This window comes from Aethalodelphis obliquidens, unplaced genomic scaffold, assembly GCF_003676395.1.
Source record: "Aethalodelphis obliquidens isolate GAN/ISIS:26980383/991018 unplaced genomic scaffold, ASM367639v1 scaffold54, whole genome shotgun sequence".
Taxonomy (NCBI): Eukaryota; Metazoa; Chordata; class Mammalia; order Artiodactyla; family Delphinidae; genus Aethalodelphis; species Aethalodelphis obliquidens.
The window spans coordinates 197745-223300 of record NW_020837998.1 but is presented as its reverse complement, the minus strand read 5'-3'; the positions used below and the strand labels follow the sequence as shown (position 1 = coordinate 223300).

Here is a 25556-nt window from a genome sequence, read left to right as displayed (position 1 = left end):
TTTTGCTAGTTGGCAAGTTTGCATCTGCTCTTCTTATTTGTAAATGTATAGATGTTGAATAACATAGACCTGTCTCTCTGTGTTCATATGAAGCTATTTATGATTTGAAGACATATTAAAAATATAAAGTAATCTGATCTGTTTATTACTCACAAGTTAAAGTTGTGTGCAGGAGCATACCAAGACATTCTCTATTATGTGAATCTTTCTGTGACTTGCTAGTTTTTGTAGTTTGTGTTACTCCAGTTTTTTTCTGAACCTGACATAGATATTTCTTTTCTTAATACAGGGAGTGTTTCATTTACCCACAGATACTGATGAACAGACTGGTCTATAGTCCCTACTTGTCTATACTCCCAAGCCAGTGATAGCTCCCTCCTTCTTCAGGAACCCCCATTGCCTAGGAGCTGCCACTGCCTTGAGAATAAGAATAGTTAAATAGTACTGTACTCTGTATTATACTTAAGGTATGAAATGGGTTATATTGGCTGATGTGGACTGGGCTGGCAGTCTAACCAGCATGTAGAATGTTGTTTATATGGACAGATCAGCAACTTGCTTATGACTTTTGGTTCATAATTTGTAAGTTGAAGACCAGCTTTATAGGTCATAGGAACTGTAAAGTTGCTCACATAGTGCAGTAGCATTCACTTTCTCAAGCCATTGAGGGAGAGGGCAATTTTAGGCGTCATATCTTCTGAAGCTTCCATTCATTGAGCATTTTCTACATGCCAGGCATTGTCCTAATCATCTCATATATATTATTGTATTTGGTTCTCACAACAACCCTATGAGGTAAGTATCTGTGACATCCCCATTTTACAGATGAGTAAACTAAGCGCCAAAGGGGCTAAATAACTTTTCCAGAGATCACATAGCTGTTAAATTTTTTATCCAAGGTTTAACCTCAAGTCTGTTGGATTCCAGTGCTTGTACACTCATCTAGTATACTATGCTACTTTCAACTCGTTAATGCAGATACATCCTAAATACATTAAACTGCTAGATTGACAAAATATTTGTTTGTTTTGTGTGGATGTATGTTAAAGAAACAGGAATATCTAAATAACTCAACGTGTCCTCTCTGTACTTCCCAATATAAGGAAACTAATTCACAATATAATTAGCCCTTTTTAATTATTTTAACCACATGAAAGTCTTTACCTAAGCTAACTTCTGGCTTTAAAACAGCAAGGAAGGTTAAAAGTTTACAATTAAGTACTCTGAACCAACCTCTTGGTGACAACTCTCAGAACTGGGGCTTAGTTGGCAAATGAAATGAAGTTCACCAAGAAGCACTAGATAGACCTTCCAGAAAGTGGCAGTTGACCCTAAAAGGTTCCAGCAGTTGGAAAGAGGAGAGACTTGGGAAAGGCTGGAGTCTGGCTTTAGGAAATTGGCATCAGAGAGGGCCAATGGCAGTGAGCTGAAGGTGGGATTTCCACAAGCAGGTAGAACACAAATAAAAGCAGGGTGGCAACCTGCAATTGTTTGGCAGTCTTAGGACACACATTGTTCATGACAGGGATATACAAAAACAGGTTGAGTGGGATCTAGCCACAGGGACTGGAGTTCAGGAGAAAATCTATCCTACAGGGAGGTGGCAAAAGAGAGACAAGGTGTGAGATACAGAGGAATTGGAGTAGAAGTAAGAGGAACAGTAATAATAATAGTAATCATAATAATTGTTACAATATTTATATTCAACATTTGTATAATATACGGTTTCTAAAGTTCTCCCATATATATATAATATATATATTATATATAAATATATTAAAATATATATATAAAAAGAGAGAGAGAAAGAGAGATTCTACTCCATGCCTGGCACTAAAGATTCAGAGTTAACTAAAACCCAGTCGTTATTCCTGGATGAATCACTGTCTGGTAAAGGAGAAAAACGTGTAAACAAATGACATTGCAGTGTGGTATATGCAATAAGAGAATGATATCGAAAGTATAAAAGTAATATAGAGGAGCCATGAGTTGTATCTAGGAGTCAGAGAACCTTACAGGGAAGAATATAAAAGATGAGTAGCAATTCTTCATCCAAGTGATAGACAATCAAATTGATAGCATTTGCACCAGCCCAGGGTGTAAACATCATGGTATGTTTAAGAAAGTACCAATAAACAGGTAACAGTGGAGCAAAAGGCCTGAGAGGCAGAGATGGGATGAAGAAGAAGATGATGATACCAGAGAAGATAGGCCTGAAGGATGTTGTTTGCTATAAGTATCTTGGATTTTTATCCTGTTAGAAGAGTTTTAAGCCAAAAAAAGGCATAAACAGAATTTCATTTTCCACTGACCCTTCTAAGGGCAGCATAAAGATGGATTACACAGGGGAACCCTAGAGGCAAAGTGACCAGTCCAGTTCTGAGATGTTGCAGTTGTCCAGGGGAAAGATGGTGCATGTCTGGGCTATGTCTCTAGTGGAGGAACAGGTGGAGTCAAGAACTAAGAGATAAAATTGATAGGATTTGCTGACTGATTGCATGCAGAGAGTAAAGGAGAAGGAGAACTTCTATAGGCAGTCAAGGTAGAGATAACAGACACAGTGACCATTACAGGAACTAAAGTGTGAGGTAGAGGCTCTGTCTGACCTCAGTCCTGCTTCTAGGGACTAAATGTCTCCAGCAAAGATGTATATGGTAAGACCCCAGGATGGAAGCAAAGCAGGCATCTCAAATGTTTAATTTCAAAATATCCATAATAAAATGGCATGTCTAAAAATATAACTTTGAACTATACTTAAGAAGGAAAGAAGCTATTTTTCTCTCCCTGTCCCTTCTTTCAACTCGACATCAAAGCTCAAAAGTTTCTGCTTAACCAACCCTTCACCCTATCCCAAAGATACTGGTTTTATTCACCTGATGTAGGAGTTTACAAGCTATAGATGGCCAAATGGCAAATAGTTTCGATTTTGCAGCCCATATAATGTATTTTGCAACTACTCAACTCCACCATTGCAGTGCAAAAGCAGCCGTAGACCATAGATAAATGAATGAGAGTAACTGTGTTCCAGTAAAGCTTTACTTATGAAAACAGGCAGCAGACTGGATCTGACATGTGGGCCATAGTTGTCAACTCCTGACCTAATGGATGACTTTGCGTGTACTTTGGGAAGAAGGGTTGAAGTGGTACAGACAGACATTGTAACCTTTAAAGCAAAACAAGCGTATGTTTAAAACCCGTTAATGACGTTCTTTTACCGGTAGGCTAGAGTGCAAGCTCCCTAGCCTGGCAGGGACCCTTATCTAACAAAGAACTGTATTCATCTAAATAATAGCAGGAATATGTTTAGAATAGAATAACAGTGCTACTTGCCACATTTACTTTCTTGTATGTGTGTGTATTTGTTGTTGTTAATTAAGATCACATTTACTTTATTATTCTCTTACCCTGCCAGACTAAGCTCAGCTTAAATCTCAACATTTTAATTTATGTTATTATTAATAGCAATGATTACAGTTACCAAATAGAGAGGCTTACTTTACTCTGCCATTCTATAGGCAAGGAGAGCAAGGCTCAGAAGCTGAGTAAGCATTCCCCAGATCACATTGCTGCTAAGTGGCAGAGCCAGCATTTGGGCATGGTTATCTATTCAGTGTCCATTGTCTTGGACACTGTGTTATATTCCTCAAAGCACAGAGAGAGGAAAATTAGAAAAGCAAATAGTAGAGCAAACAATGAAGAATTTTCTTGATTTGAACAATGACTTGTTAAACTTAGTATATGCTAAATTAGACTGTACAAATATCACAAACAGGCTCTATTAGGAAATTATATAAAGGATATTAAGGGAAATTGTATTTCTGTTGACATGTAGAATGAATGACCTTAAAATCTCAACTATCTGAGCACTTCATAGAGTCTTAGCAAGTACTGATATACTTGAAGGGTGGGCCTGAATGAATGTATAAATTAGAGGGAGAAAAGTCATGGAGTTCTGAAAGCAGTTTTTAGAAGCTCGTATGTGCTGTGTAAAGTTCTATAACTTAAAGAAAATTTTAAGGGTGATACTTCATTGTTTTGATAGTTCCAGAAAGGCACATACATTTTACGTTAATGTTCAAAAACTCTTGTGCCCTTTCTTCCCTGGCCAGGCTGAAGCACTTTTCCAACAAATCTGCCCCAACGAAGACTTCTGTCCACCCCCACCAAATCCTGAAGACATTATCCTTGATGGAGACAGTTTACAACCAGAGGCTTCAGAATCCAGTGCTATACCAGAGGCCAACTCAGAGACTCCCAGGGAAAGCACAAATCTGAGAAATCCAGAGGAGCCCTCTGAATAATGAGTATACACCAAACTGAATAGCACATTTTGGAAAATCCTCCTAGCCTCAGAGTCCTCTTGATGGAAGAAAGGTTTGAAAAATGTTACAAAGCAGCAGCCAGTTGACATGCAGAATTACCAAGAGAAAAAGATGATAGAAATCCAAAAGGGAATTTTCCTTAAAAAGGACATTCCAAGACCACAAAACACTTGTAAAGCACATTGACTTGCCTGCTTTAAGATACCAAACCTGTGGGATTAGCAGATAAAAATTATAAATGGATTGATTCCCAGAAATATAGCTATGTTTATGAAAGTGATCCTATGCATTGTTAATAATTCTATGGTATTAGGACAGCTTTTGCTTGCCACTTTGGATCTTTGTTTGAAAACCACATTTCAAAATCTGCTTACATATTTCCTTTGATTATTTGAGTTATATTTTCTTTATGGGTATGAGCATCGTGACACAAATGATAAAAGCATACATAAATATAGCTGATAAAAACTAAAGTGTCATGATCCAGGCAGGAGCCTATGCTTGAAATAGAGATTTGTTTTGTTTTCTATCTTGAGTATTGAAAATGCTAATATTAAAGTAGACACTTTTATAAACAAATCATGAGTTCATTACTCAGTGATTTTTTCTTTTAAATGTTAGTAGTGATATTTGTATGTGAATCCTGAACATACTAGGAAGGCTCAATACTGAAGAAGTGGAAAGATTTGAATAGGCTCATTGGTATTTGGAAATTCTGTCTAGTCGAGTATCTGGAGCACTAGCCTAATTGTCTATGGACCTAATTTAGTCCTAGCTATGCCACCGATGATATTAAGCAAATTGTTTAACTTCTGGGCCTCAGTTTCTCCATATGTCTACTGTATGAGAATGATATTGAAGATAAATGCAGTGCCATCCTTAGAATGTTTTTTCTGGAATAAAAGTTGTTTCAGAATTTTCTCATTGTCTTGGGGGTGAATATCAAAGATCTCATGCAGCAAATAACTGTTTGCTGTCACCTCCCCCAACACAGTGTTCTTATTGCATTAAGCTTTTAAAATAAAAATCTATTTCCTTAATTAGTATTTTATAGTCTAATAGAAAAGTAAACATAGTAACGTGAAATTGTGGTTTTGAATCTTAATAAGGAAAACAGTCTATAAACTCTTCATATTCCTCTTCTAGTAGGTAAACCTGAAACAACCAAGGACTCTAAATAGAATATGACAATTGATAAACCCTAATATGCACTTAACATAAAAATACAAGGGCTGTACATAGGCAGCAAATCTAGTTACAGTGACAGTGCCTATATTAAAATCTTTCCAAATGCCAAGCTCTGATGGTTTACCTTTTTTGAGCAATAGTTTGGACTCAACAACTTATTTCAATAAATAAATACATTAAAAGTGCGTTGTCATGCAGTCTGGCCTATCTTGCTGATCAGAGAGCCATGGCTACAGTAGAAAGCACATAGTTCTTACATACTTCAGCTGCAGCAGGGCTCTGACCTCTCCAGATTTCAGAGAAGATCTTAAAGGAAACCAGCTCTGTCAGGTCACAGACTCACGAGAAATGGAAAAAATCAAGGAATGTAGCTCTTGCCTCACCTTTTAAACCCCCTGCGGATATAGCTGAATCCAGAAGAAAATCTTCCCAGCCTCTCAGGCTACTCCTAATCCTTCTCCCCATTGTATAGCCTCTCTCCTATCTCTTTAATCCCCTCTATCCCTTTCTTCCCCTTTTATAATGTTATACAAATCAGGGAATCACATTATAACCTACTTTGTTATATGGATTCAGATCCATCTTAAATCATATTTCCTGAAACCCAACCACGGCATGCGCTAAATGCACAATACATACCTATAAGCGCCGGGTATTGGCTCTGCCCCGCAGTACCAGCAATATAAAAGCTTCCACTATATGAGAGTATTGAGTCTGAATACAATTGCAGTAAACTGCACCAATTAAGATATTGTACTTTGTTATAGTCTTAGAGTTAAGGCCTCTTGATGCAGCATGCACACTTATGTAAACAGCCAATCAGGGTACACCCAGAATGACTAGAAAAATACTGATAGCTTTACTACAGCTCTCTAAAACAATGAAGGAGATATTCTGTGGTCTCATGGCCCAGTCCATACTGTACCCTATTTCATCCATTAGCCAGCATCAGAATTTCTCTTCCAGGTTATTTATTAAATACTGTTGAAATGTTTAAAAGCTCCTGAATATGATTAGTGATGATTAAGATAATACACAACTGTTAAAAACCTTGTGTTAGAGAACTTTAGATATTTCCTGTTGCCTCAGAATGTAATAGAAATTATTCTAAGAGCATTCTTTTCAGCTACCTTAATTACTGCAAATACTTGTTTTCATAGCTTTAAAGGAAAACCTTTTAGTTTTGTTGTAAAACCATAAGCCTGAAGTCATATGAATAAAATATAAATGCTGTATGTGATGCAGAAATTTCAGTAGCTAATTTTAAATTTTGAAAATAGCTATTATCAAAGAATTTTTATTCATGTGTTTAAAATGTTTATGTTATGCATGCTTCTTATTAACCAAAAATGATAATACCATTCAGTTTAGTGATCAACATGAAAACTGGTTACTAGACCTATGTTGCTACTGTATTTTTGTCTAGTTGGTATGCCTGCCCAGAAAAAGATAGATATATATGATATGTATATTATAAACATATATTTTTCTATAGGAAAACTGAGTTATAATTTCCCCATCTTCTATGATATCTAGCTGCTCATAGGAAAATAGTCATGTTAATGGTTAACTTCTGGAATAGTAGTTTCTGAGATGGGCAGCCCTTTGTGTAAAATGATGGCCACACTAATGATTAACTTCTGTCACAGCTGTAGTTCTGGAGAAGGCAGCCCTTTGTCTAAAGTGCTAAAAACCTTGAAAAAAATTTGTTGAAATTTGATTGCTAAATAGTAGTGATCCTTCAAAGCAGTTTTCTTACAAATAAGTTATTTACTGCTATTGGTATTGGATAATTTCTCTCTCAACTCTTGATTGATTTTTCTTATATGCATTTCCAAAAGCATGAATATATGATTATTCATAATTTGCACACTGTAACCATAAGTTTTCAGAGGAAATAAAGTCTGTTTTTAATGCCTTTCAGGCGTGGTATCCTATTTTTTAATATTAAAATTTTGTATATATGCCAAGAAATTAAAAATTGTCTTGGAACTGATTTATTTGTTGATACTGATCTATTACTTAAATTCTTAGTTAATTGTCCAGCTGTATACTTGGTTTTATTCCTAGGCATCTGCCAACTGTGTCAGGTTTGTGAAAAAGGCAATCAAATGATACATGGGTATGTTTACTTAGCAAACTGTTCTAGTTGCCAGCATCAGATCTCATTCTGTTTGAAATCAGTGTTCTGAGGCATGGGATATGGCTTTACAATACATTACCTGCAAACTGTTTTCGCATCTCACTTAGTGTATGAGAATCTGAAACGTTTTTCTTATTTACTTGCTGAGTGTGAACCTGATGTGTTTGTCTTTGTGGTCGTTGAGTCCCCAACAGCTTACTTGCAACAGATAAGAGACTGCTGATGTTCTTTTCATGCAGAAATCATTCACTGAACTATGATTTGTTCTTGAATCAAATAATTAAAGAAGAGTGACATTTTCTGTCAATTCCAAGTCATTTTTAAACCTTCCCAGACAGGACGTATTCAAAAGGTAACATCATTATTTCAAAACTGGCAATTTATCTGTGAGATTATTAATGAATCAAGTTTAAGAAAGATAAGGTTAATTGAATTTTTAAACAAGTAGCTGTATTATCCTTCAAGTACCTTGGAGTTCATAAGAGTATTCACACTTTTTTTTTTCTTAAACAAGTGTTTTGATATGTTTTAATTCTCTTCTTTAATGATGGCTTTTTAAAAATGCAAGAGGTTTAACACAACATCCCAGGTCACACTTTGAAGGCCACTTTTCTTTCTATTAACATAGTTCAGCTGTGGGGCTGCAGTGAGATGCCCTTCCCATACAAGTTGCCACGTCTGCTCTTTCTAGTGATGATGACTCTTAGGACCATTTGACAGGTAATCATTAGAACTTGAATCCTAGTAGACTGGAGGGTCTTTTCACCTATCACTACAGGGAGATTTATGCTGGTAACACCTATTAATGTTAATAGGACTTGCATGTGTAAATCCTCTTCCTGTCAATGAGACAGTTGACCCCTAAAAGAAATATTCTTTAGAGATGGACAACTTTCTACTCGAGAAGCATTAGTGAATTGTTCTATTCAAATTTTTCATGTGTGGGAAAAAATCTCAAGACTATACTAATTCAGCAAAGGATTTGTAGAGCTTGAAAAGGTGAAATAATAGCTCTTAGTTTTCTATTCACATTCTAATATATATTAAATACTATTACTCTTCATGTTATCAACATAGCATTTTTCTCTTATTTTCACTTATTTTTATTATTTTCTAATTAAAGTATAATTGACATTCTACACTATGTTAGCTCCAGGTACACAATATGTGATTCAATATTTCTATAGATTACAAAATGATCACCATGATAAGTCTAGTTACCATCTGTCACCATACAAAGTTATTAAAATATTGACTATATTCCCCATGCTGTACATCTCATCCCCGTGACTCATTTATTTTGTAACTGGAAATTTGTACCTCTTAATCTCCCTCACTGATTTCACTCATCCTCCCCACACTCCTCCTCCTCTCTGGCAACCACCTGTTTGTCCTCTGTATCTATAAGTCTATTTCTGTTTGTTCATTTGCTTTGTTTTTTAGATTCCACATGTAAGTGAATTAAAACAGTATTTGTATTTCCTACCTGCCTTATTTCACTTAGCATAATACCCTCTAGGTTCAGTCCCTTTCAAACCACCAATAATAGCATTTTTCACAGAACCAGAACAAATAATACAAAAAATTGTATGGAAACACAAAAGACCCCAAATAGTCAAAACAATCTTGAGAAAGAACAATGCCGTAGGTATCACCCTCCCTGATTTCAAACTATATTACAAAGCTACTGTAATCAAAACAGCATGGTACTGGCACAAAAACAGACACATAGATCGATGGGACAGAATAGAGAGCCCAGAAGTAAATCCACATTTATATGGTTAATTATAACAACAGAGGCAAGAATATACAATGGGGAAAAGAGAGCCTCTGACAAATGATGTTGGAAAAACTGGACTGCTTTCTCACACCATATACAAAAATAAACTAAAAATGGATTAAGGACTTAAATGTAAGACCTGAAAATATAAAACTGTTAGAAGACAACATAGGTAATACACTCTTTGACATCAGTCTTAGCAATATTTCTTTGGATCTGTCTCCTCAGGCAAGAAAAACAAAAGCAAACAAACAAATGAGACGTCAAATGAGAAAGCTTCTGCACATCAAAGGAACCCATTGACAAAATGAAAAGATAACCAATGGAATGGGAGAAAATATTTGCAAGTAATATGACCAACAAGAGGTTAATATCCAAAATACATAAACAGGTCATACAACTCAGTATCAAAAAGAAACCCAATTTAAATATGGGCAGAAGACCAGAATAGATATTTTTCCAAAGAGGATATACAAATGGCCAACAGGCATATGAAAAAAATGCTCACCATTGCTAATCATCAGAGAAATGCACATCAAAACAACGAGATGTCTCCTCACACCAGTCAGCATAGCTATCATCAAAAGGTCTACAAATAACAAATGTTGGTGAGGATGTGGAGAAAAGCAAACTCCAGTACATTGTTACTAGGATTGTAAATTGGTGCAGCCACTATGGAAAACAGTATGGAGGTTCCTTAAGAAACTAAAAATAGAACTACCATATGATCCAGCAATTCCACTGCTGGGTATATATCCAAAGAAAATGAAAACACTAATTCAAAAAGATGCATGCATCCCAGTATTCATAACAGCATTATTTACAATAGCCAAGACATGGAAGCAACCTAAATGTCCATCAACAGATGAAAGGACAAAGAAGATGTGGTACATATATACACAATGAAATATTACTCGGCCATAAAAAAATGAAATTCTGTCACTTGCAACAACGTGGATGGACCTAGAGGGTATTATGTGTAGTGAAATAAGCCAGAGAAAGAAATGAACGATATAATGAAAGACAAACAGGCTCACAGATATAGAAGACAAACTAGTGGTCACCAGTGGGGAAAGGCATGGGGGAGGGGCAAGATAGGGATATAGGAGATACAAACTATGTATCAATCTAAAATAGATAAGCAACAAGGATATATTGTGCAGCACAGGGAAATATAGCCATTATTTTGTAATGACTTTAAATAGAGTATAATCTATAAAAATATTGACTTGCTATGTAGTACACCTGAAACTGATATACTATTGTTAATCAACTATACTTCCATTTTTTAAAAAAGCTACTCATGGACCATAACTACTGAGCCTGTACTCTAGAGCCTGTGAGCCACAAATACCAAGCCCACGCGCCACAACTACTGAAGCCTGCTCACCTGGAGCCTGTGCTCCACAACAAGAGAAGCCACCGCAATGAAGCCCACGCACCGCAATGAAGAGTAGCCCCTGCTCACCGCAACTACAGAAAGCCCACGTGCAACAACAAGGACCCAATGCAGCCAAAAATAAAAATAAATTAAAAAATAAAACAAAAGGCCACATGTCCTTAAAAATTTTTTAAATAAAAATTCTAATAGTGAGTGGAGATCATACCGGTTGTTTTTATCTAAATAGAGCTACTGATGGAACAAATAAGTCAATTGAAATGTGGACAGATTTTTTAAGCCAAAGAAGTTGACACAGTGGAATTAAAAGATCTATTCACTTTGCTTACATACATGTTAAATTACAGTCCTCACTTCCTCAGCTCCCTCATTCAGTTGAGCACAATATCTTATTGATTTTATCTCAGAATATCTTACTGATCACAGCCTCCTCTCTATTCCCACAATCCTCTGTTCTCATTCTCTTTCAGATTAATTACTATAATTAGTTTTCCTGACGCTAGGCTCCTCATTCTATTCCAATTACCTATTGAGGCAGAAACCAGTGCATGGATTCCTTCTCATGTTTACATATCATGAGAAGGGACCCACTTAGCATAATAACACGCCAAAGTTAGCAACAGTGAAGCCCTTGAGTGGGCATTTATTCCCAGCCTACAACAAATGTGGCAAGGTGTAGCTTGGGACCCTGAGGTCAAGGCAGAGCGAGAGAGTAGAAAAGGAAATGACAGGTAACACGTGGAGTGCCTACTATGTACTAGGCAGTATTCTATTAACACTTTTAACCTGAAGACAACCTGTGGGTACTATTATCATTCTCCATTTTACAGGTGAAGAACTTGATGAGGAAACTAAAGCACAGAGATAAAATAACTTGTCCAAGTTCGCACAGTTAGAAAGGTTTGGATTGTTCCTCCTAATTCAGTATGCACTGAAACATGTTTGTGATCTACTACTAGTAAGATTATATTCTTTCATCTTAATGAGCTGTATCTGCCTGCCCTACTGGTGGTAGAGTTTCACCTAAAAAATAAATACAAATAAAGGCCCTGACCTTGTCATTTCTCTCCTTAAAATCCTTTCCATATTAAATACAGTCTGAACTCTTCAGCATAGCATATGAAACGAGACCCTCCAAAAACCAACATGTTCCCCTTTGGCTTCATCTATCATTCTACCTCCCTCCCCACCTCACACTATATTCTTCAGACACGATGAACTTCTCAGTATCTTCAAACTCTTTGGCCCTTTGCATATGCCATTTCTTTTTCCGGAATTTCCTGGCCTCTCTCTGCTATCACTACACCCCTTTTCCCCTGACCCTTCTTTTCTGCCTTTTAAACCCAGCTCTAATATTACTTCAACTGCTAACACTTTGGCAACTCCACGGGGCAAAGTTACTTTTCCCTCTGTACCGCCCCCACCAAAAACTCTTCATAAAGCCCTTATCTCATAGAAATCTAAGTTTTCTGATTTTGTTTCTGTCTCCTAGATAGTGAGAAACTTGAGAGCAGGTGCCCTGCTATTCATCCTTCCATCTCTAACACCTAACAACACCTGTCTCATGGCCATGTGTCTCCTGCATAACCATGCTCCTCTGGCCACGGTGGTTTCTATCTAGGATAGGGACATGCTCCTGACCCTCTTCGGAATTGGGACTCATAAAGAGTTTGACTTTCTGAGTGGCTGACCCATAACACAAAATCTCTTTAGCTATGGACAGCCATATTTTCTACCATGTGGCTAGGAAAGTAAAGACAGTTTGCAAAGAAAGAAGCAGTGATGAGACACAGAACTGCCAGATGAACCTAAAGTTGGTTTCTGAGAGCTTTCTAATTCCATAATCAAGTCCTTCCTGAGGCCCAGTATCATTCCTGCCCTTGGTTTGTTTGAGACATTCCTGTCTCATAATCAGATTTCTTTAGATGTTCAAGAAATGCATGTTAGGGCTTCCCTGGTGGTGCAGTGGCTAAGAATCCACCTGCCAATGCAGGGGACACAGGTTTGATCCGTGGTGTGGGAAGATCCCACATGCGGCGGAGCAACTAAGCCCGTGAGCCACAAATACGAGCCTGCGTGCCACAACTACTGAAACCCGCGCACCTAGAGCCCGTGCTCCGCAATAAGAGAAGCCACTGCAATGAAAAGCCCGCACACCGCAATGAAGAGTAGCCCCCGCTCACGGCAACTAGAGAAAGCCCCTGCACAACAACAAAGAACCAACACAGCCAAAAATAAATAAATAAAATATATAAATTTATTTAAATAAAAAAGAAATGCATGTTGAATTCTGATACTTGCAAACACAAAATTTTAAATTTTTATTTTAAATAAACACGTCTGGGAAATTTCATTATTAGAACATTCCAAACCACCTCTATCTGTGTAAATATGTATGTAGGTTTGTGAATGCATTTGTGTACTGTGCAAATTTGGACTTTTACTGATTAGGAAATGTCATAAAATTTTCAGGTCCGAAGTTCCACACAGAAGGGGGAGTAAATCAAGGAAGAAAGCAAATATTATCTACACTTGAGAAGAACTTTGGCAGAGAATTATCTTGGTGACTTCTAACCACTATCAATTTATTCTGAGAAAAACCGTAGGAGAGGCAATACCCATCTAACAAGTATGTGCTGTAAAAAGCAACTGTTGTTACAATGGAAGTCAACTATAGGTAGGATACCTAAAGTTAGTGCCTTTGGCACACGTGATGTGAAATTGTCCTTTCTGATTTGTATTAGAAATATATTTTCAAAATAATACCCTGGAATAAGACTCTTAAGGTCAAATATGGTCTAAAGTTTTGAAGAAATTCACCTTTGTTTGGTATGGAAGCTATTTGCATAATATGTAAACATTTAAGTTTTACAGATAGGTAAGTTTACAAAGCATTAGATATAAGCTAAGTTCTATACCCTAAGGAGCTTACAATTTTTAAGTCAGAAATGGGCAGTGTACCAGAAAGTGGTTTCCTTTGGTTGAGCAATAGCAACAAAAAGATTTGTGTAGAACTTAAAACTGCTCTCTATTGATCTTTATTATGACTGGAAAAAATTGCCTACAGGAAAATGCCATTCCTTTTCTAAATCTGGATTTGATCATTGTAAGGACAGATACGCTGAATCTTGAACATCATTTTGTCTTTCAGATCTTCTGAAAATAATTTTTGACTGCTAGATTTGAGATGTTAATCCATATTCAGACACATCCTGTTTTAAGAGAACACTCTATAAGATCTAGATTTATAAAGCACAACATTTTGGAGGGTGACTGTGCCCATTACAAAGTAGTTCTTTGCTTTACCAAAGAATTCAGGCTGCTTTTAAGTAGGAGTTCCTAGGAGTTCCCTGATGGTATATATCAGCGCTGCATAAGCTATTAACTTCTAGGCAGAGAGAGGTAGGGTAGAACCACTGCCAAATGAAGATTGAATTGAAAATAAAGCAATTCTAAAATTATTGTGGAAGTAAAGGAGAAGATATGGATTCACAGAAGTCTGGTTTAGGACAACTTTTCAGGAATACATGTGTGGCATAAAGTGTGTTGACTTAAATTGAAGATTATTTGGGGACTACAGTTCCTTCCTAATAATAGAACCCATCTATCAGATTGCCTGCAATAAGTCCATGTGAAATTGCCATTCAAAAATACCCCTTAGGACAGGGAGATCAGCTTGATGCTTTGTGACCAGCTAGAAGGGTGGGATAGGGAGGGTGAGAGGGAGGGAGACGCAAGATAGAAGAGATATGGGAATATATGTATATGTATAACTGATTCACTTTGTTATAAAGCAGAAACTAACACACCATTTTAAAGCAATTATACTCCAATAAAAATGTTAAAAAAAAAAACCCTTACACTTGATTGATATTTTTCATTAATACTACTTGGCCACAATCTTCTTGAACAAAAGATTTTATGGCGGATAGTTTTTTCCCCAAGATGTCTAAGAGTAAGTTGTAAAACCATGACATTTACAATGTGGTTCAGGCATTATAAATAAGCAAATGTTGATCTTCTTCAGTAAAACCTGGGAAGTCTGCCTGTATAAGCCTACCTCACAAATGGAAAAGGGAATAATATCCCCTGGCAATGTGAAATATCACGTGTTCAATATATACTTAGAATTGAGGGAGCTAAGTGGAGCTGGGAGTGGGATCTTAAAGCTATGGCTCAGGCCATAGGATCCTAAGTAGCCTCTCCTGAGAGGGTATTGGGGTGGCTTCTGCTGGCCCCACCACATCCCTTCCTTTGTCTCCTTCACTCTCTGGGTCATCAGTAGTATGCAGGTAGGTATAACAGCAGGAACACCTTAGCTGTATCAGTGAAAAAAAATGTTGCCTGCCATATCAGTAAACAAAGGATGTTGCAGCCATAAAGCCATCATATTACAGCCGCCCCAAGAGTGAGCCCTGAGGGAACTCAGGATAGAAACAAGATGCCCGGCATCAAGCAGTCAACTGCTGCATCCACCCCTGACAATGCACCCTGAGGAGACTTGGGATGAGAAAGCACAGGACACTGGCCCCAGATAGCTGAGGTTCATATCAAAGGAATGAGTTCAGTGAACTGTGATTTTTGTATCTCTTCCCATGTATAGAAAAGTGCTAAATTCCTTAACTTGAGATATCTGGTTTTCTTTAATTAACAGTAATCTTTTTTAATTTTTAATTTTATTGGAGTATAGTTGATTTACAATGTTGTGTTAGTTTCAGGTGTACAGGAAATTGATTCAGTTATACATATCATATATTTATTCTTTTTTAGATTCTTTTCTCATATAGTTATCAGAGAATATTGAGTAGAGTTCCCTGTGCTATACAGTATGTCCTTGTTGTTATCTATCTTATATACAGTAGTGGTGTGTGTGTTCATCCCAAGCTCCTGATTTATCCCTCTCCCACAGGTTTCCCCTTTGGAAACCATAAGTTTGTTTTCAATATCTGTAAGTCTGTTTCTGTTTTGTAAATAAGTACATTTGTATCACTTTTTAAAATTAGATTCCACATATGAGTGATATCATATGATATTTATCTTTCTCTGTCTAACCTACTTCACTTAGTATGATAATCTCTAGGTCCATCCATGTTGCTGAAAATGGCAATATTTCATTCTTTTTATGGCTGCATAATATTCCATTGTATATATATACCATATCTTCCTTATCCATTCCTCTGTTGTTGGACATTTAGGTTACTTCCATATCTTGGCTATTGTAAATACTGCTTCAGTGAACACTGGGGTGCATGTATCCTTTCAGATTATGGTTCTCTCTGGATATATGCCCAAGAGTGTGATTGCTGGATCATATGGTAATTCTATTTTTAGTTTTTTAAGGAACCTCCACAGTGATTGTACCAATTTCCATTCCCACCAACAGTGTAGGAGGGGTCTCTTTTCTCCACACCCTCTCCAGCATTATTTATTGTTTTTAGACTTTTTTATGATGGCCATTCTGACCAGTGTGAGGTGATACCTCACTGTAGTTTTGATTTGCATTTCTCTGATAATTAGTGATGTTGCCATCTTTTCATGTGCTTTTTGGCCGTCTGTATGTCTTCTGTGGAGAAATGTCTATTCAGACCTCCGGCCCATTTTTTGATTGGGTTGTTTGTTTTTTTGTTATTTAGCTGCATGAGCTGTTTGTATATTTTGGAGATTAAGCCCTTGTCTGTTGCTTTGTTTGCAAATATTTTCTCCCATTCTATGGGTTGTCTTTTCGTTTTGGTTATGGTTTCCTTTGCTGTGCAAAAGCTTTTAATTTAGTTAGGTCCCATTTATTTATTTTTGTTTATATTTTCATTACTCTAGGAGGTGGATCCAAAAAGATACTGCTGCAATTTATATCAGAGTGTTCTGCCTATGTTTTCCTCTAAGAGTTTTATAGTGTCTGGCCTTACATTTAGGTCTTTAATCCATTTTGAGTTTATTTTTGTGTATGGTGTTAAGGAGTGTTCTAATTTCATTCTTTTACATGTAACTGTCCAGTTTTCCCAGCACTACTTACTGAAGAGGCTGTCTTTTCTCCATTGTATATTCTTGCCTCCTTTATCAAAACTAAGGTGACCAAATGTGTGTGGGTTTACCTCTAGGCTTTCTATCCTGTTCCATTGATCAATATTTCTGGTTTTGTGCCATACAAAGACAGTACCATACTGTCTTGATTACTGTAGCTTTGTAGAATAGTCCAAAGTCAGGAAGTCTGATTCCTCCAGCTCCATTTTTCTTTCTCAGGATTGCTTTGGCTATTGGGGTCTTTTGTGTTTCCATACAAATTTTAGAACTTTTTGTTCTAGTTCTGTGAAAAATGCCATTGGTAATTTGATAGGGATTGCATTGAATCTGTAGATTGCCTTGGGTAGTATAGTCATTTTCACAATATTGATTCTTCCAATCCAAGAACATAGTACATCTTTCCATCTAATTAGAGTAATCTTCTGATGTTCCGACTACCTGGTCTGTATTGCAAAAACTCCTATATATCCTGGTTCCTCTCTTACCTTACCTCTTCAGAGCAGTCTCTCAGAGCTATCTGAGATGCTGTGTCCTGGACTTAAGTCCTCAGTTTTGTCTGCTGAATAAAACATAATTCTCAACTTTTAAGTTGTGCATTTTTTTCCAGTGACAGCAGGATATAGTAGATCAAGATGGCGAGCCATCCAGTCCACTCACACCCCCATTTCAGCTCTATTTCAGTATTATACCCCTAAGGGAAATTATACTCTTTTATTAAATAAGAATATGGAAAGAAAACTCCACAAGAAATAGTTGCAAAACATTTATTCAGAAAAAAAGATTTCTGAACATCTCCAATATACAAGGGCAAAGACTTGGGAATGAGGCTTGACCATATAGTAGAAAGAAGAAACTATGGCTAAAATGAATGAGCTGGAGGAAATCGTAAGAGATCATTTACTTCTAGTCCAATCTCCTCATTCTGTAACTGAGGCCAAGAGAGGGGAAGAAACTTGTCCAAAATCCTTAAAAGCTAGAAAAACAGGACAATTTACTATTTAAGAATTGAGTTTGGGATCAGAGAGACTTGGATTTTTCATGTTTCTAATGTTTATTTTCATTATAGTTACCATGAATCCATTAGAGTACAAAGAGACCTGGATTTTGAATCCTGGTTCCTCCACTTATTAGCTGTAACACTTGGAAAACTATTCCTTCCTCTCTAGTTATCCGTTTTCTTGTTTGTTCAATGGGAATGATGATAGTACCTATTGCATTGGACTTTTGAAAGAATGAATATGAGAAAATCCATGTGAAGCCCTCAACAAAGTGCCTGACACAGAGAAAAGCCCTCAATAAGAGGCATCATTGCTGTTACATGATTAAGGACAGAGGCAGGATTACGAGCCGGGTTTCCTAATTGTCAGGTCACTGTTCTCTTCACCATGACTGCAACAGCACATATGCTAGAGAATTTTTAGTAAACTGGAACGTATATTTTCTAGTTGTACCCCATTAATCAGACCACAGTCCCTCTCATTACTGGCTATTAGTGGTTTTAGATATTTTAACCTACAAGATGAAAAGTGACATCTATAATTCCATTAAAAGAGACAATTAATTGTAAGTATTCAGTTTTAATCCCAAGAGAAACAGTACAATATACTCTCCAAGTTACAATTTATCAAGTAAACTGTTTCAGAATACCTAAAATTTAGTCATGAGACACAGGAAATTCAGGAGGCATGTGAAATTCAAGCTTCTGTTGTTGGAAAAGATTTGTTATGGATTCCACCACTAGCTTTATTTACTGGCTTTTTGCCCATATTCTAATAGTGATTGGTGTATCACAGGCTGAAATGGAAACTTCATGGAAATATTGTAAATCTCTGCAGCAATTGGGACTTAGAACTTGACAAGGAAGATCCAAACAGATGCAGAGGCTGTCTGCATAGGAGGTCTGATCAAAGAGAACTGGCATGGAAAGCACTACTTGTGCCATAACTTGAACAGACAATAAATATTCGACTAACAATCCTATTTGTGGTAAGAAAATCTACTTGGATGCATATCAAGAACGTGGTATATATTTAAATAAAGTTTTGTAACAAGAGTCATTGACTTGTTTTTCTGTTCATGATGCGGTCCAGACCAAAAGAACATTTTGCAGGTATTTTCTATAAAAACCTCAACCTCTGCATAGAAAGTTCTTTGAAAAATATCTCAGTTCAATCACAGTGATGGGCACTCTTTCCCTTCTGCTTCTTCAAATATCAAAATACCTGTTTTGATATTGCTCTGTATGAGCAATGTTGATGTTACATACACAAAAGTTAATGCTTCTGCAGCAATGAAACTAAAGTCTTAATAGAACATAAAATAATATGGACTATATATGAACAAGGGATCTGGGAAAGTGTCTGAAATGTAGTAAGCCCTATAAATGTTTTATAAGTAAATAAATAGGTAATTAATGCCATGGGGAAAAGTCCACAATATATGGTTAAATGAAAAAAAGCAAGTTACAGCTGTACACCTGAAACTAACATAACATTGTAAATCAACTATACTTTAAAATTTTTTTTAATTTAAAATAAAGCAAGTTACAGAAACAACATATCTAGCATGATCCCATTTTGTGTAAAAAAGAGAGGGAAGTCTACGTGCATATGTGTGTTTGTGTGAACTCTAGAAGAGTGCACACAAAATGATGACATTATTTTTGAATTGTGCAATTATATGAATAATCTTTTCCCTTTATATTTCTTTGAATTTTCTACATTTTTGACATATTCATGCATCAGCACTTCTAATATCGCTCCTCATCAGATGTGAAACTGTTGTTTGCTGTGTTCTTTCAGATATTTTTCTGTGCATGGACACATACACACACAGACACACTGAGTATAGGGTACGTGATCATTCAAATAATTGTTAAAACATAAATTGGCTCATGCCATAGTTCTGTAACTGGCTTTTTACAAAACAATATATCTTAGACATCATAAAATACCAATACATAAAAATTTTCTTCCCCCTTTTTAATTGCTGCATAATGTTCCATGGTATGAAATTCATTTAACCAGTCATTATTAATGAACATTTAGGTGTTTCCAGTTTTATTGCTATTGCAAGCAATGATTCAATGAATATTTCATACACATATCTCTGTTCACATGTATATTTCTGATGAGTAGATTCTTAAAGATTGAATTCCTGGGTTAAAGAATCTGTACATTTAAAATTTTGATAGAAACTGCCAAATGGTACTCCAAAAAGAATTTATCAATTTGCACTCTCATTTGTACTGGAAGTTATTATTCTTTTACTGTCTGCCAATCTGATGGGCCAAAACATGGCATCATATTGTTATACTTTGCATTTCCCTGATTGCTTATGCATCTGAGCATGTTTATTGGTGATTTTGAATGACCCCCTCTGAGATTTACTAATCCATGCCCTTGCCACTATTATGATTTGTTAACAGTTCTTTTTATATTCTGCATACTAATTTTTGTTATATATGTTGTAAATATTTTCCCCCAATTCTGGGTTTTAATATTGTTTATGGGGTGATTTTTTACATAGAAAATTTAAATTTTGATGTAGTCAAATCACTCAGTATTTTCCTTTATGGCTTCTGGTCTTTGCATCATGTTTAGGAAAGTCTTCCCCAAATTGATATTATGAAAATAAGCCCTATATGTTGTTCAAATACTGTTATGGTACTGTTTAACCTTTAGCTCTTTAATCCACCTAAAATTTAGTCAAGGTAATTATGTGACATAAAAATCTATTATAACTTTTTATATATGAATATCCAATTGCCCTAACACTGTTTATTGACTAGTTCATCCCTTTCATACTAATTTGAACTACTATCATTATCAAATATTAGATTCCTATTCTGGATTCTATTCAGTTTCATTGATATTTTTGTTTATTCCTATGATAATACTACACTGTTTTAATTCCTATAATTTTCGTAACATGTTTTGATACCTATTAGAGTCAGCCCGTTCCCCTCATATTTTTCATCAAAATTGTCTTAGCTATTCTACGCCTTTTGGTTTTTCATAAACATTTTGGAATCAACTCGTGAAGTGCCATACACAAACACACACATAAATCTTTGTAGTGATTTTGATTGGAATTTCATCCAATCCTATCCCACCTTCCCATCCATGAACATGGTATATCACTCCATTTACTTAGTTTTTCCCTATGCTTTTCAATAATCTTACACTTGTTGGCAGAGACTGATAATGATCACCAAATATCCATGTTCAGCTCTACATTTCCTAACCTCCCTTGAAGATAAGTTAGGGTGATTGGGCAATTAAGAGCTAGTTGGCCTCCTCCATTCCTTTTCCCCCTTTTCCATCATTAATAGGCCACATGTTACAGATAGCATTGTCACAAGTTGGAAGCTTCCAAGAATGCTGAGTCATCTCTTGAAAGAAAGCTGTGCCAGAGGGCCACCTGACTCAGAAAAACTGTAATTAAGTTATAAGAACTGAATAAGTTATAAGAAGTAGCTCTGTGTTGTGTTACAACATGGAGATTTCAGGGATTATGTGTCACCACAGCATAGCCTAGCATTACCCTGACTAATTCAAAGGTCTTGCCTATCTTTTATTTATTCCAAGATGTCTTACAGTGTTTTTGTTTGTTTTCTGTATAAGTTTGTATACACCATAATGATTTGACTTATATACATAATGAAATGATAACCACAATAAATTTAGTGAACATCCATCATCTCATATAGATACAAAATAAAAGAAAAAAATATTTTTCCTTGTGATGAGAACTCTTGGGATTTACTCTCTTAACAACTTTCATATATAATATACAGCACTGTTAATTATATTTATGATGTTGTACATTACATCCTTAGTACTTATTTATCTCATAACTGGAAGATTTTACCTTTTCACTACCTGCATCCAATTCCGCCTCCCCCACCCCTCTTCCTCTGGTAACCACAAATCTGATCTCTTTTTCTATGAGTTTGTTTGTTTGTTTGTTTGTTTTAGAAGTATAATTGACCTATAACACTATGTTAGTTCCTGGTGCACAACATAGTGATATATTATTTCTATATATTCCAAAATGATCACCACAATACTGCTAGTTACCAAAGATATTACATTATTATTGATCATATTCTCCATACTGTACATTTCATACCCATGGCTCATTTATTTTGTAACTGGAGGTTTGTTCCTCTTAATCCCCCTCACATATTTCTCTCCTCCCCTCACCCCCACTTCCTTCTGGCAACCATCTGTTTGTTCACTGTATCTATGACTATTTTTGTTTTGTTTATTTGTTTTGTTTATTAGATTTCATATATAAGTGAAATCATATGGTATTTGTCTTTCTTTGTCTGAATTATTTCACTTAGTATAATACCCTGTAGGTCTACCCATGTTGTTGTAAATGGCAAGATTTTATTTTTTTATAGCTCAATAATATTCCATTATATATATTTATACACCACACCTTCTTTATCTATTCACATATCCATGGACACTTAAGTTGATTCCCTATCTTGGCTATTGTAAATAATGCTGCAGTGAACATAGGGTTGCATATATCTTTTCAAATTAGTGTTTGCATTCTCTTCAGATAAATACCCAGAAGTGGAATTGCTGGATCATATGGTAGTTCTATATTTAATTTTTTGAGGAACCACACTTTTTTCTATAGTGGCTGCACCAATTTATTTTCCCACCAAAAGTGCATGAGTGTTCCCTTTTCTCCACATCCTCACCAACAGTTGTTATTTATGGTCTTTTTTTGCTTTTTTTCTTAAAGCATATTTGATTTACAATATTATGTTAGTTTCAGGTGTACAGCATAGTAATTCAGTATTTTTTGCACATACTCCATTATAGCTTATTTCAAGATAATGGCTCTAATTCTCTGTGCTATACAGTATATCCTTGTTGCCTATCTATTTTATATATAGTAGTTTGTATCTGTTGATCCAATACCCCAATTTGTCTCTCTCCTCTTCTCTTTCCTCTTTGTTAACCACAAGTTTGTTTTCTATATCTATGAGTCTGTTTCTGATTTGCATATACATTCATTTGGATTATTTTTTAGATTCCACATATAAGTGATATCATACAGTATTTGTCTTTCTCCATCTGACTTATTTTTTTTTTATTTTTATTTTTTTTGCAGTACACGGGCCTCTCACTGTTGTGTCCTCTCCCATTGCAGAGCACAGGCTCCAGACACACAGGCTCAGTGGCCATGGCTCACGGACCCCACCACTCTGTGGCATGTGGGATCTTCCTGGACTGGAGCACGAACCTGTGTCCCTTGCATTGGCAGGCAGACTCTCAACCACTGCGCCACCAGGGAAGCCCTCCATCCGACTTATTTAAATAAGCATAATATTCTCTAGGTCCATCCATGTTGCTGCAAATGGCACTATTTCATTCTTCTTTTATGGCTGAGTAATAGTCCATGTGTATATATACCACATCTTCTTAATCCAAATATCTGTTGATGGGCACTTGGATTGCTTCCATGTCTTGACTATTGTAAATAGTGATGCTATGAATATTGGGGTACATGTATCTTTTCAAATTAGTGTTTCAGTTTTTTCCAGATATATTCCCAGGGATGCAGTTGCTGGATGATATGGTAGTTCTATTTTTAGTTTTTGAGGAACCTCCATACTGTTTTCCATAGTGGCTGCACCAATTTACATTCCCACCAACAGTGCACAAGGGTTCTGTTTTCATTTTCCCCACATCCTCACCAACAATTGTTTTTTATGGTCTTTTTGATAATAGCCATTCTGACAGGTGTGAGATGATATCTCATTGTGGTTTCAATTTGCATGTCCCTGTTGGATAGTGATGAGCATCTTTTCATGTGTCTGTAGGCCATCTGCATGTCTTCTTTGAAAAAATGTCTATTCAGATTCTCTGTCCTTTTTTTTTTTTTTTTTTGCGGTACACAGGCCTCTCACTGTTGTGGCTTATCCCGTTGCAGAGCATAGGCTCCAGACGCGCAGGCTCAGTGGCCATGGCTCACGGGCCCAGCCGCCCCACGGCATGTAGGATCTTCCCGGACGGGGGCACGAACCCACGTCCCCTGCATCGGCAGGCGGACTCTCAACCACTGAGCCACCAGGGAAGCCCAGGGTTTTTTTGTTTTTTTGATGTTGAGTTGTATGAGTTCCTTGTGTATTTTGGATATTAACCCTTTATTGGATATATCGTTTTCACATACCTTCTCCCATTCAGTAATCTGCCTTTTTATTTTGTTGACAGTTTCCTTCGCTGTGCAAAAACTTTTTCATTTGATGTAATCCCATTTGTTTATTTTTGCTTTTGTTTCCATTGCCTGACGAGGCATATCCCAAAAAAAATATTTCTAAGACTGATGTCAAAGAGTGTACTGCCTATGTTTTCTTCTAGAAATTTTATGGTTTCAGGTCTCATATTTGTCTTAATCCATTTTGAGTTTATTTCTTATACGATGTAAGAAATTAGTCCAGTTTGATTGTTTTGCATGTAGCTATCCAGTTTTCCCAACATCATTTATTGAAGAGGCTGTCTTTTCCCCATTGTATATTCTTAACTCCTTTGTTGAATATTAATTTACCATATAAGAGTGGGATTATTTATGGAATCTCTATTTGATTCCATTGATCTAGGTGTCTGTTTGTCTGTTTCTATGCCAGTACCATACTGTTTTGGTTGCTGTAACTTTGTAGTGTAGTCTGAAGTCTGTGAGGGTGATAGTTCCAGTTTTGTTCTTTTTTCTCAATATTGCTTTGGCTATTTGGGGTCTTTTGTGTTTGGTACAAATTTTTAAATTATTTGCTCTTGTCCTGTGAAAACTGCCCTTGTTATTTTGATAGGTGATGCATTGAATCTGTAGATTTCCTTGGGTAGTATGGTCATTTTAACAATATTAATTATGTCAATCCATGAGCACAATGTATCTTTTTATTTGTTGGTGTAGTCTTCAATTTCTTTCATTATTGAATTATAGTTTTCCAAGTACAGGGCTTTTACCTCCTTGGTTAGATGTATTCCTAAGTATTTTATTCTTTTAGAAACAATTGTAAATAGGATTGTTTTCTTAATTTCTCTTCCTGATAGTTCATTGATACTGTATAGAAATGCAACAGATTTCTGTATATTAATTTTGTGTTCTGCAACTTTACTGAATTCATTTATTAGTGCTAATAGCTTTTTGGTGGCATCTTTAGAATTTTTTGTGTGTAGTACCATGTCATCTGCAATGTGACAGTTTTATTTCTTCCTTTCTGGTTTGGATTTTTAAAACTTATTTTTCTTACCTAATTCCTGTGGCTAGTACTTCCAATATTATGTTGAATAAGAGTAGCAAGAGTGGGCATCCTTGTCTTGTTCCTGATCTTAGAAAAAATGCTTTCAGTTTTTCACCATTGAGTATGATGTTAACCATGGGTTTGTCACACATGGTCTTTATTACATTGAGGTATGTTCCCTCTATACCCACTTTGTTGAGTGTTTTTATCATAAATGGATGTTGAATTTTGTCAAAGCTTTTTCTGCATCTATTGAGATGATCATATGATTTTTATTCTTCAATTTGTTTATGTGGTGTATCACATTGATTGATTTGCAGATATTGACCATATCTGCATCCCTGGGATAAATCCCACTTGATCATGGTATATGATCTTTTTAATGTACTGTTGGATTTGGTTTGCTAATATTTTGTTGAGGATTTTTGTATCTATGTTCA

The 25556-nt window shown here is 36.1% G+C and overlaps 1 protein-coding gene across 1 annotated transcript in view; it reads left to right on the top strand.

The window, feature by feature from the left end:
• Nucleotides 1-7433, top strand: part of CHM (CHM Rab escort protein) — a 201709-nt gene extending 194276 nt beyond the window's left edge. Inside the window, exon 15 of the mRNA XM_027086060.1 lies at nucleotides 4110-7433. Coding sequence (XP_026941861.1) covers nucleotides 4110-4301 — 192 coding nt within the window. The 3' untranslated portion in view covers nucleotides 4302-7433. The remainder of the gene's footprint in view (nucleotides 1-4109) is intronic.
• The last annotated feature ends 18123 nt before the right edge of the window (nucleotides 7434-25556 follow it).